This window comes from Scyliorhinus torazame, chromosome 25 (assembly GCF_047496885.1).
Source record: "Scyliorhinus torazame isolate Kashiwa2021f chromosome 25, sScyTor2.1, whole genome shotgun sequence".
NCBI classification, from domain to species: domain Eukaryota; kingdom Metazoa; phylum Chordata; class Chondrichthyes; order Carcharhiniformes; family Scyliorhinidae; genus Scyliorhinus; species Scyliorhinus torazame.
In genome coordinates, this window is record NC_092731.1 from 35,410,266 (window position 1) to 35,427,659 (window position 17,394).

General features: G+C 55.3%; 1 protein-coding gene across 1 annotated transcript in view; it reads left to right on the forward strand.

The window, feature by feature from the left end:
- Positions 1-17,135, forward strand: part of cox7a1 (cytochrome c oxidase subunit 7A1) — a 30,109-nt gene extending 12,974 nt beyond the window's left edge. The window contains exons 2-4 of the mRNA XM_072490394.1: positions 1,468-1,557; positions 9,898-9,982; positions 16,882-17,135. Coding sequence (XP_072346495.1) covers positions 1,468-1,557; positions 9,898-9,982; positions 16,882-16,940 — 234 coding nt within the window. The 3' untranslated portion in view covers positions 16,941-17,135. The remainder of the gene's footprint in view (positions 1-1,467; positions 1,558-9,897; positions 9,983-16,881) is intronic.
- Positions 17,136-17,394: the final 259 nt, after the last annotated feature.

Sequence of the window (17,394 nt, forward strand, 5' to 3'; positions counted from 1 at the left end):
ATCAATACCAACCTCAGCCACATCGTGCCCTCTAACCACCCCTAAAGTCCCTCCTAACCCCACATTCCCCTGGCCTTTTATGGTCCCTATGCCAACTTAGTGCCAACCCATGCCCCACCCAACACCATTGACCCTTACCCCCTCCATGCCAGCTCACCTAATATCCTTTGACAACTCTTTGACAGTTCTGTGCCAGTTTGGCAGTTCCTCAAAAGCTTTGACAGTTCCAATTAGTTCATGTTGATTTTACGCACAGTCATGTTTACTTTTAACCCTCCTGAAGGGATACCTCACCTCTACTTTCTGGCTGTCCAAATGAAATCACCAAGTTCAGAACTGCTGTTACCTGGTCAAATCTGCGCCCTCCAGGTTTCACAGTCCTGGCCTATCAAACCCCACCTCAGTGGTGGCCGCAGGTGATTCAAATAGCCAACTGCCTCTGTAAACCGTGCATGCATGAACTCTGACCTCACTCCAGTCCCGCCCCACCCTCTGAAAATCGGAAGTGCCATGATCAGGGACGGAACTTAGAATTTCTGAATCGTCCACAATTTTGGACGTATAATCTGGGTCGAAGGCTCTTCTTGCGACCGAGCTACTGGTCACCTGTCCGACTATCTCCTCATGTAACGCAGTGCCAGATTTTGTTTGATGATTGCCTCTGTGCAATATTTTACGAGGGCAAAGGTGTTATGTAAATGCAGGCCGTTATCGATGTATTAAAGGAGCAGCGGCTTAGACCTTCGCTTTGGGCCCAGATTTATAAGGCCAATGCTGGACAGTGAAAATTGGGGATGTGCAGAAGACCAGATTCGGAGGAGGGTCGTAGGAATAGAGGGGATTGCAGAGGGCTGAGGGGGGGGGGGGCTGATGCAATGAGGGTGCTTGAACACAAGGAGAGGAATTTGAAATTGGAGAAGGTTCTGGCCAATGTTGGTCATTGAGTGCAGGGGTGATGGTTGAATGGGACTTGGTGCTGGTTAGGATGCAGGTGGCACAGTTTTAGATATTGCAATGTTTTTTTGGAGGGATAGAAGATGGATGACCAGCGAGGAGAGTATTGGAATAGTCAATTGTGGAGGTAACAAGGGTGCAAATGAGGGTCCCAGATGAGCTGAGGGGGGGGGGGGGGGCGGAATAAGATGACACATAGAAATATACGTGGAAAATAGAAGCAGGAGGAGGCCATTCAGCCCTTCGAGCCTGCTCCACCATCTGATGTTGCAGAGATTGAGACAGACGATCTTTGTAACAGAGAGGATACGGTGTTGGATGTTCATGTCAGGGTCAGATGGGATATCACAGTTGTGAATCCAGCCCCTCGGACAGTGACCAGCGGAGGTAGGCCTCAGTTAATTCGGAGACCAGGCCCAACAGCTCTGGAAAGCTCAGCAGTGTAGTGGACAGGGTAGCGATCAGTGTCATACATGGCCGACGATTGACATTGCCTTTTCTTTCTCTCCTCAGGCTCTGCCGTACCTGGCCTCTAGAACCTTCTCTACAACAGTCAGAAACCAGTTAAGAAACAAGGTGCCTGAGCATCAGAAGATCTTTCAGGTACCCGTGACATGGGACATTTTAAATTACAGGAATAAAAAATAATTAATGTCGTAAGTCCCTTATTGAAGTCGCATCTCAACCATGGAATCCCTACAGTGCAGAAGAAGGCAATTCAGCCCTTCATGTCTGCATCAACACTCTGAAAGAACACCCTACCTAGGCCCATTCTCCCACCATGCTTGTTGGGTGAATTGGACATTCTGAATCTCCCTCAGTATTACCCGAACAGGCGCCGGAATGTGGCGACTAGGGGCTTTTCACTGTAACTTCATTGCAGTGTTAATGTAAGCCCACTTGTGACAACAATAAAGATTGTTAATATTATTAACCTGTACATCCCTGGACACTAAGGGACAATTTATCACGGCCAATCCACCTAACTTGAACATCCTTGGACTGTGGGAGGAAACCGGAGCGCCCGGAGGAAGCCCACACACACACGGGGGAGAACGTGCAAACTCCGCACAGGCAGTCACCCGAGGCTGGAATTGATCCTGGGTCCCTGGCGCTGTGAGGCTACAGTGCTAACCACTGTGACACCGTGTCATGATACTCTTTTAAAAAATATATATTTATTAAAGTTTTTTAACACAATTTTTCTCCCTTACAAACAATAACCGCCCCCCACCCCCCGGAAAAAAACCGAGAAATCGCGCAGAGCAAGATATATACATGGCAAAATGATATATTTACACAGCTGTGTACACTGGCCCTCACCCGTACGTGCCAGTTTCCCCAACCCTTCATGTTATCTCTTGCTCATCCACCCTCCCAGGCAGTCCCCCCTTTCCCCCCCCTCCCCCCTCCTCCCAGGACGTCCCCTCCACTCCCACCCCCACCCCCCCCCCCCCAAGGTTGCTGCTGCTGCTGACCGATCTTCCTCTAACGCTTCGCGAGATAGTCTAGGAACGGTTGCCACCGCCTGTAGAACCCCTGCGCAGACCCTCTCAAGGCAAACTTTATCCTCTCCAACTTTATGAACCCAGCCATATCATTTATCCAGGCCTCCAGGCTAGGGGGCTTCGCCTCCTTCCACATTAGCAAGATCCTTCGCCGGGCTACTAGGGACGCAAAGGCCAGAATGCCGGCCTCTTTCGCCTCCTGCACTCCTGGTTCGTCCACTACTCCAAATAGTGCTAGCCCCCAGCTTGGCTTGACCCGGACTTTCACCACCTGAGATATTGCTCCCGCCACTCCTCTCCAGAACCCCTCCAGTGCCGGGCATGACCAAAACATATGGACATGGTTCGCCGGGCTCCCTGAGCACCTTCCACACCTGTCCTCCACCCCAAAGAACCTACTCAGCCTCGCCCCCGTCAAGTGCGCTCTGTGGACCACCTTAAATTGTATCAGGCTGAGCCTGGCACACGAGGAGGAGGAATTAACCCTACCTAGGGCATCAGCCCACTGACCTTCCTCGATCTCCTCCCCCAGCTCCCCCTCCCATTTACCCCTCAACTCCTCTACCAAAGCCTCCCCCTCTTCTTTCATCTCCTGGTATATCGCCGTCACCTTGCCCTCTCCGACCCATACACCCAAAATCACCCTGTCCTGAATCTCCTGTGCCGGTAGCAACGGGAGTTCCCTCACCTGCCGCCTTGCATGTACCTGAAAGCGTTTCCCGGGGGTAGCCCAAACTTTCTCCTCCAGCGCCCCTAAGCTCGCAAAAGTCCCGTCAATGAACAGGTCCCCATTCTTCTAATCCCTGCCCGATGCCAGCTCTGAAACCCCCCGTCCATCCTTCCTGGGACAAACCGATGGTTACCCCTGATCGGGGACCACACCGAGGCTCCCATCGCACCCCTGTGTCGTCTCCACTGCCCCCAGATCTTTAGCGTTGCCGCCACCACCGGGCTCGTGGCGTACCTTGTCGGCGAGAGCGGCAGCGGTGCCGTCACCATCTCCCCCAGGCTCGTTCCTTGGCAGGATGCCATCTCCAACCTCTTCCACGTCGCCCCCTCTCCCTCCATCACCCACTTACGGATCATTGCCACGTTGGCTGCCCAATAGTAACCACCCAAATTCGGCAACGCCAACTCTCCTCTAGCTCTGCTACGCTCCAGGAACCCCCTCCTTACCCTCGGGGTCTTGCTCGCCCACACAAATCCCATAATGCTCCTGCTTACCCTCTTAAAGAAGGCCTTAGTAATCACAATTGGGAGGCATTGGAATACAAAAAGAAACCTCGGAAGGACCACCATTTTAACCGACTGTACCCTGCCCGCCAGCGAGAGCGGCAACATGTCCCACCTTTTAAAATTCTCCTCCATCTGTTCCACCAGCCGCGTCAAATTGAGTTTATGCGGTGCCCCCCAGCTGCCAGCTACCTGAATCCCCAAGTACCGAAAGCTCCTTTCCGCCCTCCTCAATGGTAGGTCGTCTATCCCTCTTCCCTGGTCCCCTGGATGGATCACAAAGAGCTCACTCTTTCCCACGTTGAGCTTATAGCCCGAAAAGTCTCCAAACTCCCGTAGGATCTGCTTTACCTCAACCATCCCCTCCACTGGATCCGCCACATACAGCAACAGGTCGTCTGCATACAGCGACACTCGATGCTCCTCTCCCCCTCGGACCACCCCCTTCCATTTCCCCGAACAGCAGAGGGGACAGGGGGCACCCCTGCCTCGTCCCTCGATACAGCCGGAAATACTCCGACCTCCGCCGGTTCGTGACCACACTCGCCACCGGGGCTCTATACAGGAGCTTAACCCAACTGATAAACCCCTCCCCAAACCCAAACCTCCGCAACACTTCCCAGAGATACTCCCACTCTACCCGATCAAAGGCCTTCTCCGCGTCCATGGCTGTCACTATCTCCGCTTCTCCCTCCACCGATGGCATCATTATCACATTTAGGAGCCTTCGCACATTAGTATTTAACTGCCTACCCTTTATGAATCCCCTCTGGTCCTCATGAATCACCCCCGGGACACAGTCCTCAATCCTCATGGCCAACATTTTTGCCACCAACTTAGCATCTACGTTAAGGAGCGAGATCGGTCTATACAACCCACATTGCAGTAGGTCCTTATCCCGCTTCAAGATCAAAGAGATCGTCGCCTCCGACATTGTCGGGGGCAGGGTCCCCCCCTCCCTTGCTTCATTGAAGGTCCTTACCAGCAACGGGGCTAACAGGTCTGCATACTTCCTGTAAAACTCAACCGGGAACCCATCCGGCCCTGGGGCCTTTCCTGCCTGCATGCTCCCCAGTCCTTTAACCAGCTCCTCCACCCCAATTGGCGCCCCCAAACCAGCCACCTCCTGCTCCTCCACCCTCGGGAACCTCAGTTGGTCCAAGAATCGCCGCATCCCCTCTTTTCCCCCTGGGGGCTGGGACCTATACAGCTCCTATACAGGCCTTAAAAGCCTCATTCACTTTCCCCTCACTCCGTACCGTAGTTCCCCTGCACTCTTTGACTCCGCCTATTTCCCTCGCTGCCTCCCTCTTACGGAGCTGATGTGCCAGCATCCGACTCACCTTCTCCCCATATTCATATATCGCCCCCTGTCCCTTCCTCCACTGTGCCTCTGCCTTCCCTGTGGTCAACAGGTCGAACTCCGTCTGGAGACTTCGTCTCTCCCTGAGTAGTCCCTCATCAGGAGCCTCTGCATATATCCTGTCCACCCTTAAAATCTCCCCCACTAACCTCTCCCTTTCCCTGCCCTCTCTCTTCACCCTATGAGCCCTGATGGAGATTATCTCTCCCCTGACCACCGCCTTCAGCGCCTCCCATACTACTCCTACCTGCACCTCCCTGTTGTCGTTGGCCTCCAGATACCTTTCGATGCACCCCCGCACCCTCCCACACACTTCCTCGTCTGCCAGCAGTCCCACATCCAACCACCACAGCGGGCGTTGGTCCCTCTCCTCCCCCAGCTCTAGCTCCACCCAGTGCGGGGCATGGTCTGAAATGGCTATGGCTGAATACTCCGTTCCCTCCACTTTCGGGATCAGTGCCCTGCCCAGAACAAAAAAATCTATCCGGTAGTAGGCCTTATGTACGTGGGAGAAAAAAGAAAATTCTCTGGCCAAAGGCCTGGCAAATCTCCACAGATCCACTCCCCCCCATCTGGTCCATAAACCCTCTAAGCACCTTGGCTGCAGCCGGCCTCTTCCCCGTCCTAGATCTGGAACGATCTAATGCTGGGTCCAGCACCGTGTTAAAATCCCCCCCCCCCCATTATCAAGCTCCCTACCTCCAAATCTGGAATACGCCCCAACATCCGTTTCATGAATCCAGCATCGTCCCAGTTCGGTGCGTATACATTTACCAATACCACCTCCGTCCCCTGCAACCTACCGCTCACCATCACGTAGCGGCCTCCCTTGTCCTCTACTATGTTCTTGGCCTCAAACGACACCCGCTTTCCCACCAGTATTGCCACCCCTCTATTCTTCGCATCCAGCCCCGACTGGAACACCTGTCCTACCCATCCCTTCCTTAACCTGACCTGATCTGCCACCTTCAGATGTGTCTCCTGAAGCATGACCACGTCTGCCTTCAGTCCCTTTAGGTGCGCGAACACTCGGGCCCTCTTAACCGGCCCATTTAGGCCTCTCACATTCCACGTGATCAGCCGGATTGGGGGGTTACCCCCCCCACCCTCCCGCCGACTAGCCATCTCCTATCCTAGGCTAGTCCCGTGCTCGCGCCTCCCGCACCCACCAGTCCCCCAGGCGGGGAACCCCCATCCCGACCACTTCTTCCAGTTTCAGTTCCCCCTCGGACAGTGCAGCAGCAACCCTGAAATCCCCCCTCTCCCCCCTTCCCCCCCCTCCCCCCGCTAGATCCACATCTAGCTCTTTTGCTCCCCCCATATTACTTCTGTGAGTCAGCTGACTTCTGTTGACCCCGGCTTCCCCTGCCTTCCCGTTGATCTCCCCCGTGTGGGAGTCTCTCCTCCTCCTTACCTTCCTCCATTCCCCCCCCCCTTTTTTGCGCGGGAAAAAGCCCGCGCTTTCCTGAGCCAGCCCCGCCCCCTGTGGCGCAGCTCCTGTTGCGGCCATTGTCCCAGTTCCCCCATCCCCGAGTCTCACCTCCCTCCAGCACCGACGCCCACATTCCCCATCATCATCATGTCGTCTACAGAAAAGAAAAAAGGAATTTTAGGAATTTTAACCAGAACTCTACCCACATCCCCATCCATCATCCCACCCATGAAGTATTCTTTACCCCTATTTACAACCCCGTATACAACCAACATCCCCCCACAACCACAGCCCCTCAGTTCGAGTCCAGTTTTTCCGTTTGGATAAAGGTCCAAGCCTCTTCTGGCGTTTCAAAATAATGGTGTCGGTCCTGATAAGTGACCCACAGTCGCGCAGGCTGCAGCATGCGAACCTGACTCTTTTTTTATGCAGCACCGTCTTGGCCTGGTTGAAGCCAGCTCTCCTCCTTGCCACCTCCGCGCTCAAATCCTGGTAGACTCTGATCACCGCGTTCTCTCATCTACTGCTCCGCACCTTCTTGGCCCATCTCAGAACACCTTCTTTGTCCGCGAAGGGATGGAACCTTGTCACTATCGTCCTTGGCGGCTCATCAGCCTTGGGCCTCCTCGCCAGGACCCGGTGAGCCCCCTCCAGCTCCAGGGGGCTCGGAGAGGCCTCCGCACCCATCAGCGAATGGAGCATCGTGCTCACATACGCCCCGGCATCAGCTCCCTCCACTCCTTCGGGGAGACCCAGAATCCAGAGGTTCTTCCTGTTCTCCAGCACCTCGATTCTCTCAGCCCACCTCCTGTGCACCGCCTCGTGCGCCTCCATCTTTACCGCCAGGCCCAGGATCTCGTCCTCGTTATCATTCATTTAATCCCTCACCTCACGAAGCTCCACCGCCTGGGCCTTCTGGGTCTCCTTCAGCCCCTCGATCGCCAACAGCATCGGCGCCTGCACCTCCTTTTTAAGCTCCTCAACACAGCGCTTAAGGAACTCCTGCTGGTCCGGCCCCCATGCTGCTCGATCTCCGCCCTCCGCCATCTTGTTTTTCCCCCCTCATTTTTGCCGCTGCTCCAGAGCCTCTTTTCTCGCCGCTCCACTGCTGATCTCGGCCATATGCCGTAAGGGGGGACCTTACTGCACCTTCCCACATGGGATCAAATCAAAAAAGTTCTGTTGGGGCTCCTCTGGAGAGCCCGAAAGTCCGTTATCGCGGGAGCTGCCGAAACATGCGGCTTAGCTCCGCATCGCCGCAACCGGAAGTCCACCAGCTCTGCTACCTTCAGGGAGCGGTGTACATGCAGACAAAGGTCCCTCTGATCCTCGGTGCCTCCCAGGGTCCTGCCGTTTATCCTGTATTCCCTCGCCTTGTTTGTCCTGCCCAAGTGCATCACCTCACACTTATCCCGATTGAACATTTAACATCTGTCCGATAAATAAACTCTCCCAGACTCTGCTCGAGTCACAGATTGTCGCTGAGTACAATTCTGCTGCTGCTATCCAGCCACTCACACCTCATCTAGACACATGTTTCTTTCTTGTCCCATCGCCACGTCCTCTGGTTTTTGCATTGAACCCTGGGCGAAATTCTCCGTAATCGGCGCGATGTCCGCCGACTGGCGCCCAAAATGGCGCAAATCAGTCGGGCATCGCGCCGCCCCAAAGGTGCGGAATCCTCCGCATCTTGGGGGGCCGAGCCCCAACCTTAAGGGGCTAGGCCCGCGACGGACTGATTTCCGCCCCGCCAGCTGGCGGAAAAGGCCTTTGGTGCCCCGCCAGCTGGCGCGGAAATGACATCTCCGGGCGGCGCATGCGCGGGAGCGTTAGGGGCCGCTCACGGCATCCCCGCGTATGCGCTGTGGAGGGAGTCTCTTCCGCCTCCGCCATGGTGGAGACCGTGGCGAAGGCGGAAGGAAAAGAGTGCCCCCACGGCACAGGCCCGCCCGCGGTTCGGTGGGCCCCGATCGCGGGCCAGGCCACCGTGGGGGCACCCCCCCCGGGGCCAGATCGCCCCCCTCAGGACCCCGGAGCCCGCCCGCGCCGCCTTGTCCCGCTGGTAAGAGAGGTGGTTTAATCCACGCTGGCGGGACAGGCATTCTAGCAGCGGGACTTTATCGCGGGGGGGGCCCGCCACCCGGCGCGATTCCCGCCCCCGGCGGGGGGTCGGAGAATCTCGCCAGCCTGTCTCCATTTATTCTCTCTCCTCCCCTCCACCCTGCCACAGACTTTCCCTTCTGCTCGTCTGCACATGGGTGTGTGAGTGGGATTGGGGACGGGGACGGGAGCAAATTGTCAAAGATTCCCAGCACCCTGAGATGCCGTTTACACTCTGCTGACGTTCGTTACTAGGCGCCAGTCAGCGACCTCCCCCCCTCCAGGAGGAAGGCTGACTTTCTAAATAGTTTACTGGTCGGGAAACCTCACCTTTGACCGGCTTTCCGGGTTTAACCGGGCTTCTGGGAACCCGGCAAGGTTTGGACAATCTCGGGGAGAAGGGAATTGTCTTCACAGTCCTTCTTTTGGTCGAGGCAAGGATGAGGTCGTGGAGGCTGTGGGTTTGGAAGGTGCTGCCTAAGGAGCCTTGGTGAGTTCCTGCAGTGCATCTTGTAGATGGGACACACGGCTGCCACTGTGCGTCGGTGGCGGAGGGAGTGAATGTTGAAGGTGGTGGATCGGGTGCTGATCTTTGTCCTGGATGGTGTCGAGCTTCTCGAATGTTGGAGGAACTGCACTCACCCAGGTCCCACAAACTCCAGCCATCCAAACCCCGCCCGACCCCCAGGACAGGACAGCCCTGGGACTGGATATCCTCAGGATTGGCCACCAGCCAACCAGGTTAAGAAGACCCCCCCCCCCCCCCGTCCCCTCCGCACACACCCATCCCCAACCCCTCCTCGGGATCATGATGACAGAGGGTATGCTTCAACAAACCGTCACCGCAATGAACAGTGGTTATCACTGCTGCTTCACAGCGCCAGGGTCCCGGGTTCGATTCCGGCTTGGGTCACTGTCTGTGCGGAGTCTGCACGTCTTCCCCGTGCGTGGGTTTCCTCCGGGTGCTCCGGTTGCCTCCCGCACTCCAAAGATGCGCAGGTTAGGTGGATTGGCCACGATAAATTGCCCCTCAGTGTCCAAGGTTAGGTGGGATACGGGGATAGGGTGAGGGTGTGGTGAGGAGCTCGTTCAGAGGGTCGGTGCAGACCCGATGGGCCGAATGGCCTCCTTCTGCACTGTAGGATTCTACAATTTGAGATATTCTGCGTTTGCGGAAGGCCGTGTCCTAACTTGAGTCTTTTTTCTTTTAATAACTTAAAATCTACAATAGCGCGCAGTTACAGTTTAGTATTGTGTGGCTTGGAGTGACTTTAAAGAGAATTTTGTTGTTTGGTGTCCCACTTTAGGCAGACAACGAGCTTCCTGTGCACCTAAAGGGAGGGACAGTGGATGCCGTGTTCTACCGTATCACCATGACCATCACAGTCGCAGGTGAGGAATAGCGGCAGTGTAACACCGGCAGTGTAACCCCGTATAAACATGCCCCCCTCTCACCTATCCTCACCCCACCCTCCCTTCTCCAGCAAGGTAGCGTTTCTTAGAGACAGGAGAAGACCATTCAGCCCCTCCGAGCCTGTTCCGCCACTCAGTTATTTCAAGGCTACATTTCAACTCCATCGACCTGCAGATCCTTTTAAGCCCCCTTGGCGCAACAGAATCCTGACCAATCCCGGCGCTGAAAATTTCAGTTGGCTCCGCCCTCAACAGTTTTTTGTGGGGAGAAAGTTCCGGATTTCCACTTCTGACATCGCCCCCTCGACGGCCTGGCCTGTATTTTGAGGTTCTGCCCCCTTTTCCTGGGTCTCCCCCACCTCGCCAGAGGAATAATGTCTCTCGATTGACCATCCAAATCCTTTAGACATCTTGAGCAGGCCAATTCGTTGACACCTGAATCGTTCATATTGGGGGCTCCAGTCTGTGCCTGATTCAGGTCCAGGTCTCTCTGATGGATCCCTGCCTGAGATAGTTAACTCAGCGCCGATAGCCCGACCACCTACAGCCCAGTCTATATCCTGCGACGGCTTGGCGAGTACCGTCACCACATTGAGGAGGTAGTGAGGCCATAACTGAACAGGCCAACGACACTCCCCTGTCACTGCTGTACCTCACCCAGGACAACGGTCTGGGCTGAGGGTGGTGGCCCGGGCTGCTGTCCCTTATGGATTGAGCTGCCCTTACCGAGCTCTGTGTGTGTGTGTGTGTGTGTGTGTGTGTGTGTCTAGATATCAGGGATGGACATGTTGATGTTCCACATGTTTGACAGGCCAACGACACTCAAATTCAATTTTCATTTCAGCAACCTCTGGACCGCGTGATGCTATGTGTGTGTGTCTGTGTGTGTGTGTCTGTGTACGTGTGTGTGTGTATGTGTGTTACCCCCACCACCGCCCTGGGAGAGATGAGAAAGCAGCAACAACAAATCGCCTTCGTATAAAAATCATAGCCGAGTGAGAACACCCCTAGGTGCTTTCCGGAGGTGTTAGAAAAAGAGAGCGGGGCGAATTTTACAGCCTCCCGCCTTCCCACCCATAACCTGCCCCCCACTTTATGATGGGCGGGTAAGGCATCAGGAGGCCTGGAAGCCTCTGGGCCTTTTGAAGGCATTAAGTGGCCAACTAATGGGCCCTCAATGGTCACATGGGATTGAGGGCGGCCTATACCATATGGGAAGCCCTACATTATAACTTTGCTGTTTGTGATAAGCAAGAGGACCTCCTTTGAAATAAAGGAGATAGAGTGGGAGGGAATCCCAGAGATAAGGGCCTAGATAGAGAGGGAGGTCATCCCAGAGGTTAGGGCCTAGATTGAGAGGGAGGTAACCCCAGAGTTTAGGGCCGAGATAGATAAGGAGGTAATCCCAGTTTTATGGCCCAGATAGAGAGGGAGGTCATCCCAGAGGCTAGGGCCTAGATTGAGAGGGAGGTCATCCCAGTTTTATGGCCTAGATAGGGAGGGAGGTCATTTCAGAGTTTAGGGTCTAGATTGAGAGGGGGTAATACCAGAGATTAGGGCCTAGATTGAGAGGGAGGCAATCCCAGAGATTAGGGCCTAGATTGAGAGGGAGGCAATCCCAGAGTTTGGGGCCTAGATTGAGAGGGAGATAATCCCTGAGATTAGGGCCTAGATTGAGAGGGAGGTAATCCCTGAGATTAGGGCCTAGATTGAGACGGAGGTAATACCAGAGTGATGCACGATCAATAACTTCAGAAGCGAGGTTGGAGACAATTGAAGGCTTTAATACGCTAGATGTTTCCCCCAGCAGCGCAGGCACAGAAGAAAGCTGCTGGGGCGGCACGGGCTCTTATACCCCACCTTGCAGGGCGGAGCTAACATACAGGCTTAACCAATGGGAACAAGTTCATTCTCCACCAATGGTATTCTGGCATTATCAGGCACCGTAATCCATCTAACACAGACCACCACATTCACCCCCTGTTAAAAAACGAGTCTGGCGGGGGTGGTGGCTTCGTATTACAACGTGGTAAAGTGGTAGAAGTTACAGTTATGAAGGTACCGTAATACCTTCGTACAGCGTTTTGCCTTATTACATCTTAACTATTTACAACAGTAATGTACATTTAAAAATGAAGCAATTAGTCGATCAAGGGCCCTGGTCGTCCTCTGCGATCGTCGTAGCTTTAGTGGTGATGCCGGCTGAGGTTCAGGCGTCTGTGACTCCGGGAGCGTGGTTTCGGCTTCTGAGCCGCTTCATCACCCCTCGACGTGGCTGGTGGAAGGACCGACTGACCTGGGAAGGGGGCTTCTGTGGGGTGTGCCGGTGGGCGGGAGGGCCTAGACGGGGCCGGTGGAAGAACCGATCCACCTGGGAAGGGGGCGGCTGTGGGTGCACCGGTCGGAGGGAGGGTGGGACTGGTGGCGGGGGTGTGTGTGGGTATCCAGCAGGCGCCAGGTCCCGTAGGGAGACCGTATTCTGTCGGCCGTCGTAGGTGTACTGAGGGTTAGCGTGGAGGAGATGGACCCTCTCGACCAATGGGTCCGATTTGTGCGCCTGCACGTGTTTTCGGAGTAGGATGGGTCCGGGAGCTGCCAGCCAGACCGGGAGCGAGGTCCCAGAGGAGGACCTCCTGGGGAAGACAAGGAGACGTTTGTGAGGTTGGTCGTGGTACAAAGCAGTGACCGGATGGAATGGAGGGCATCCGGGAGGACTTCCTGCCAGCGGGAGACTGGGAGATTCCTGGACCGCTGGGCCAGTAGGACGGTCTTCCAGACCGTTCCGTTCTCCCTCTCTACCTGTCCCTTTCCCCGGGGGTTGTAACTGGTCGTCCTGCTCGAGGCAATGCCCTTGCTGAGCAGGAATTGACGCAGTTCGTCGCTCATAAAGGAGGACCCCCCTATCACTGTGTATGTAGACGGGGAAACTGAACAGCGTAAAGATACTATGGAGGGCTTTTATGACGGTGGTTGTGGTCATGTCTGGGCAGGGGATGGCGAATGGGAACCGGGAGTACTCGTCAATCACGTTAAGGAAGTACGTGTTGCGGTCGGTGGAGGGGAGGGGGCCTTTGAAATCCATACTGAGGAGTTCAAAGGGACGGGAAGCCTTTATCAGGTGCGCTTTCTCTGGCCTGTAGAAGTGCGGCTTGCACTCCGCGCAGATTTGGCAGTCCCTGGTGGCTGTCCTGACCTTCTCGATGGAGTAGGGCAGGTTGCGGGTCTTGATGAAATGGAAAAATCGAGTGACCCCCGTGTGGCAGAGGTCCTCGTGGAGGGCTCGGAGGATCCACTTGTGCGTTGGCACATGTGCCGCGGGATAGGGCATCAGGAGGCTTGTTTAGCTTCCCGGGACGATACAAGATCTCATAGTTGTAGGTGAAGAGTTCGATCCTCCACCGTAAGATCTTGTCGTTTTTTATTTCACCCGCTGTGCATTGTCGAACATGAAAGCAACCGATCGTTGGTCAGTGAGGAGAGTGAATTTCCTGCCGGCCAGGTAATGCCTCCAATATCGCACAGCTTCTATTATGGCCTGGGCCTCCTTTTCGACTGAGGACTGGCGGATTTCGGAAGCGTGGAGGGTGCGTGAGAAGAAGGCCACGGGTCTGCCCGCTTGGTTGAGGGTGGCCGCCAGAGCTACGTCGGATGCGTCGCTCTCGACCTGGAAGGGGAGTGACTCGTCGATGGCGCGCATCGTGGCCTTTGCAATGTCTGCTTTGATGCGGCTGAATGCCTGGCGGGCCTCTGTCAATAGGGGAAATTGGATCAGTGAACAGGCCTTGTCCGCATAGTTGGGGACCCACCACATAGTAGGAAAACAAAACCAAGGCAGCGCTTCAGGGCCTTGGAGCAGTGAGGGAGGGGGAACTCCATAAGGGGGCGCATGCGTTCAGGGTCAGGGCCTATAACTCCATTTCGCACTACGTAGCCGAGGATGGCTAGGCGGTCGGTGCTAAACACGCATTTATCCTTGTTGTATGTGAGGTTCAGGACTTTTGCGGTCTGGAGGAATTTTCGGAGGTTGGTGTCGTGGTCCTGCTGGTCATGGCCGCAGATGGTGACATTATTGAGGTACGGGAATGTGGCCCGTAAACCGTACCGGTCAACCATTCGGCCCATCTCTCGTTGGAAGACCGAGACCCCATTAGTGACACTGAAGGGAACCCTTAAGAAGTGGTAGAGCCGCCCATCTGCTTCGAAGGCAGTGTATTTGTGGCCACTAGTGCGAATGGCAAGCTGGTGGTAGGTGGACTTAAGATCCACCGTGGAAAAGACCTTGTATTGTGCGATCCTGTTGACCAGGTCGGATATGCGGGGGCGAGGGTACGCGTCAAGCTGCGTAAACCTGTTGATGGTCTGACTGTAGTCGATGACCATCCTATGCTTCTCCCCGGTCTTTACAACCATTACTTGAGCTCTCCAGGGGCTGTTACTGGCTTCAATGACTCCTTCCCTCAGTAACCGTTGGACCTCTGACCTAATAAAGATCCGGTCCTGGGCACTGTACCGTCTGATCCTGGTGGCGACGGGTTTGCAATCCGGGGTGAGGTTCACAAACAGGGAAGGCAGATCGACCTTGAGGGTCGCGAGGCTGCAGACAGTGAGGGGGGGTATAGGGCCGCCGAATTTGAAAGTTAGACTTTGGAGGTTGCACTGAAAGTCCAACCCTAGGAGTGTGGCCGCGCAGAGGTGGGGAGGGACGTAGAGTCGGTAGTTTTTGAACTCCCTTCCCTGGACCATGAGGTTTGCTACACAAAACCCGTTGATCTCTACTGAGTGGGAACCGGAGGCCAGGGAGATTTTTTGATTAACGGGGTGGACGGGGAGAGAACAGCGCCTTACCGTGTCGGGGGTGTATGAAGCTCTCCGTGCTCCCAGAGTCGATTAAGCAGGACATTTTGTGCCCGTTGATAAGCACCGTCGTCGTAGTAGTCGATAGTGTTCGGGTCCGAGACTGGTCCAGGGTCACTGAGGCTAATCGTGGCAACAGTTGGACGTTCTCTTCGGGCGGTGTGTGGTCAGCTGAACTGGGGTCCTGGGAGCCCATCCAAGATGGCGGCACCCACTGGTCGCACATGGCTGGGGGTGCACAAAATGGCGGCGCCCACCCATGGCATGTGGCGTCCGCGGGACAAGATGGCGGCGCCCGGAGGCCACACGTGGCCCTGGAGGAGGAAGATGGCGGCGCCCGTTGGCTGCACGGGGTCCGTGGAGAGGGTTGTGGTGGCGGTCCGCATTCGCCTCCGGAGACCGCAGCGTCAGGCCGGGCCTGGCATACCGCCACGAAGTGGCCCTTTTTACCGCATCCCTTGCAGGTGGATGCGCGGGCCGGACAGCGCTGGCGGGGGTGCTTGGCCTGCCCGCAAAAATAGCAGCGGGGCCCCCGGGGTTGCCAGGCCGTCTCGCAGCACAAGCTTGTGGGGGGATGGGAGATGCCTCGGGGCACATTCCAGTGATTCCCCAGGGATTTGTCGCCTCGTCGCTAGCAGATGTTGGGCGTAGACCTGGTTTACAGGGTGAATATAATGTCCTTTCAGCAGCTCTATTGCTGCATCAAAATCGTCCGCGTCCTCGATGAGGGTGTAGATTTCTGGGCTCACCCTCGAGTGCAGAATTTGTAGTTTCTGTTCTCCCGTGGGTGTGTTCTTGGCCGTCTCGAGATATCCGTTGAAACACGCCAGCCAGTGCATGAAGGTTACCGCTGAGTTCGCCGCGTGGGGGCTGAGTTGCAGACACTCCGGCTTGATTCAGAGCTCCATTCTTTAAAATCTAGTGTAATAAATTGATGCTCGATCAATAACTCCAGAAGCGAGGTTGGAGACAATTGAAGGCTTCAAAACGCTAGATGTTTCCTCCAGCAGGGCAGGTACAGAAGAAAGCTGCTGGGGCGGCACGGGCTCTTATACCCCGTCTGGTAGGGCGGAGCTAACATACAGGTTTAACCAATGGGAACAAGTACATTCTCCACCAATGGTATTCCGGCATTACCAGGTTCTGTAACCCTTCTAACACAGACTGCCACACAGAGTTTAGGGCCTAGATTGAGAGGGAGGTAATCCCAGAGTTTAGGGCCTAGATTGAGAGGGAGGTAATCCCAGAGTTTAGGGCCTAGATTGAGAGGGAGGTAATCCCAGAGATTAGGGCCTAGATTGAGAGGGAGGGTGTCCCAGAATTTAAGGCCTCGGGATCTGAAGGCACAGCAACTGGTTCAGGCTCTGATTGCCATCAGAGAGGGCGGATGGAGTTGGAGTTCGGGGGAAGAGGATTTGCGGTGGGGACTGAAGCCATTGGTTTAGATTTTACCAATATTTAATTGGGAGAAACGTCTGCGTACAAAGCAGAAAAAAGACAAGTCAATTAGGGCACCCGTGAACAGCCAGGGTGCCAAGGTGGCACTGCCAGGCTGGCATGGGCACTGTCTGGATGCCAGGCTGGCAATGCCATGTTGCCCATGCTGGGGATCGGGCCTGGGGGGTGCCCTGCCCTCACGAGGTGGGGGTGCGTGTGGCTTGATGACCCCTAATTGGTGAGTTGGGGTGTAAGGGGTTCCGGAGGCCACAGTGGGGGGTGGGGCCCGAGATCGGGGCCCCATTTTAAAATGGTGCCCTGACCTCTTCCTGCACTGGCGAGCTGAGCTGGTTAGTGCGGGATATGGGACTGAGTCCAGCCTTGACGGAGCGTTCCTCGCCAAGGTCCGGGATTGAAGCCGAATCCCGATTGACACCAGGGCCGTTCTCACTGCTGCCAACGCTGGGAATCGCCCGGCTAAAAGCGTCCGACATGGGACTGCGGTTCATTCCCGTTAAATCTCGCCCTTTGTTTTTGTTGATAATCATTCTCTCTCCTGACTGACGCTTTTCTCACTCTTTCCCCAGGTACGTTCCTGTCTCTATATTCCCTATTCCAGGCTGCGCTGCCTCGAGCTAAGAAATGAGGCAGGTTGGAGAACTCGGCAGAGCTGCAGGAACCTTTCCTTTGATTTCAATTCTTGAATCACAACTCTGCTGATATTAAGAAAATCGCCAATATTATCACGAGCCACAGATATCCCTGTGCTGAGGGGCACACAGCCGGCTGGCTTCCTGTTGCTCTTCCCATCACAGCTTCCATTAAAATGTTTCAGAAGGAACAGGCTGAAATCTGTCTTGCTTTCCGGGATTTGGGGAATCATTCCTTCGAGGTGCCGCCTGCGACTTTAAAAAAATAATGTTTACGGGATGTGAGCGTCGCTGGTTAGGCCCAGCATTTATTGCCCATCCCTAATTGCCCCTTGAGAAGGTGGTGGTGGGCTGCCTTCTCAAACCGCTGCAGTCCCTGAGGTGTAGGTACACCCACTGTGCTGTTAGGGAGGGAGATCCAGGATGTTGACCCAGCGACAGTGAAGGAAC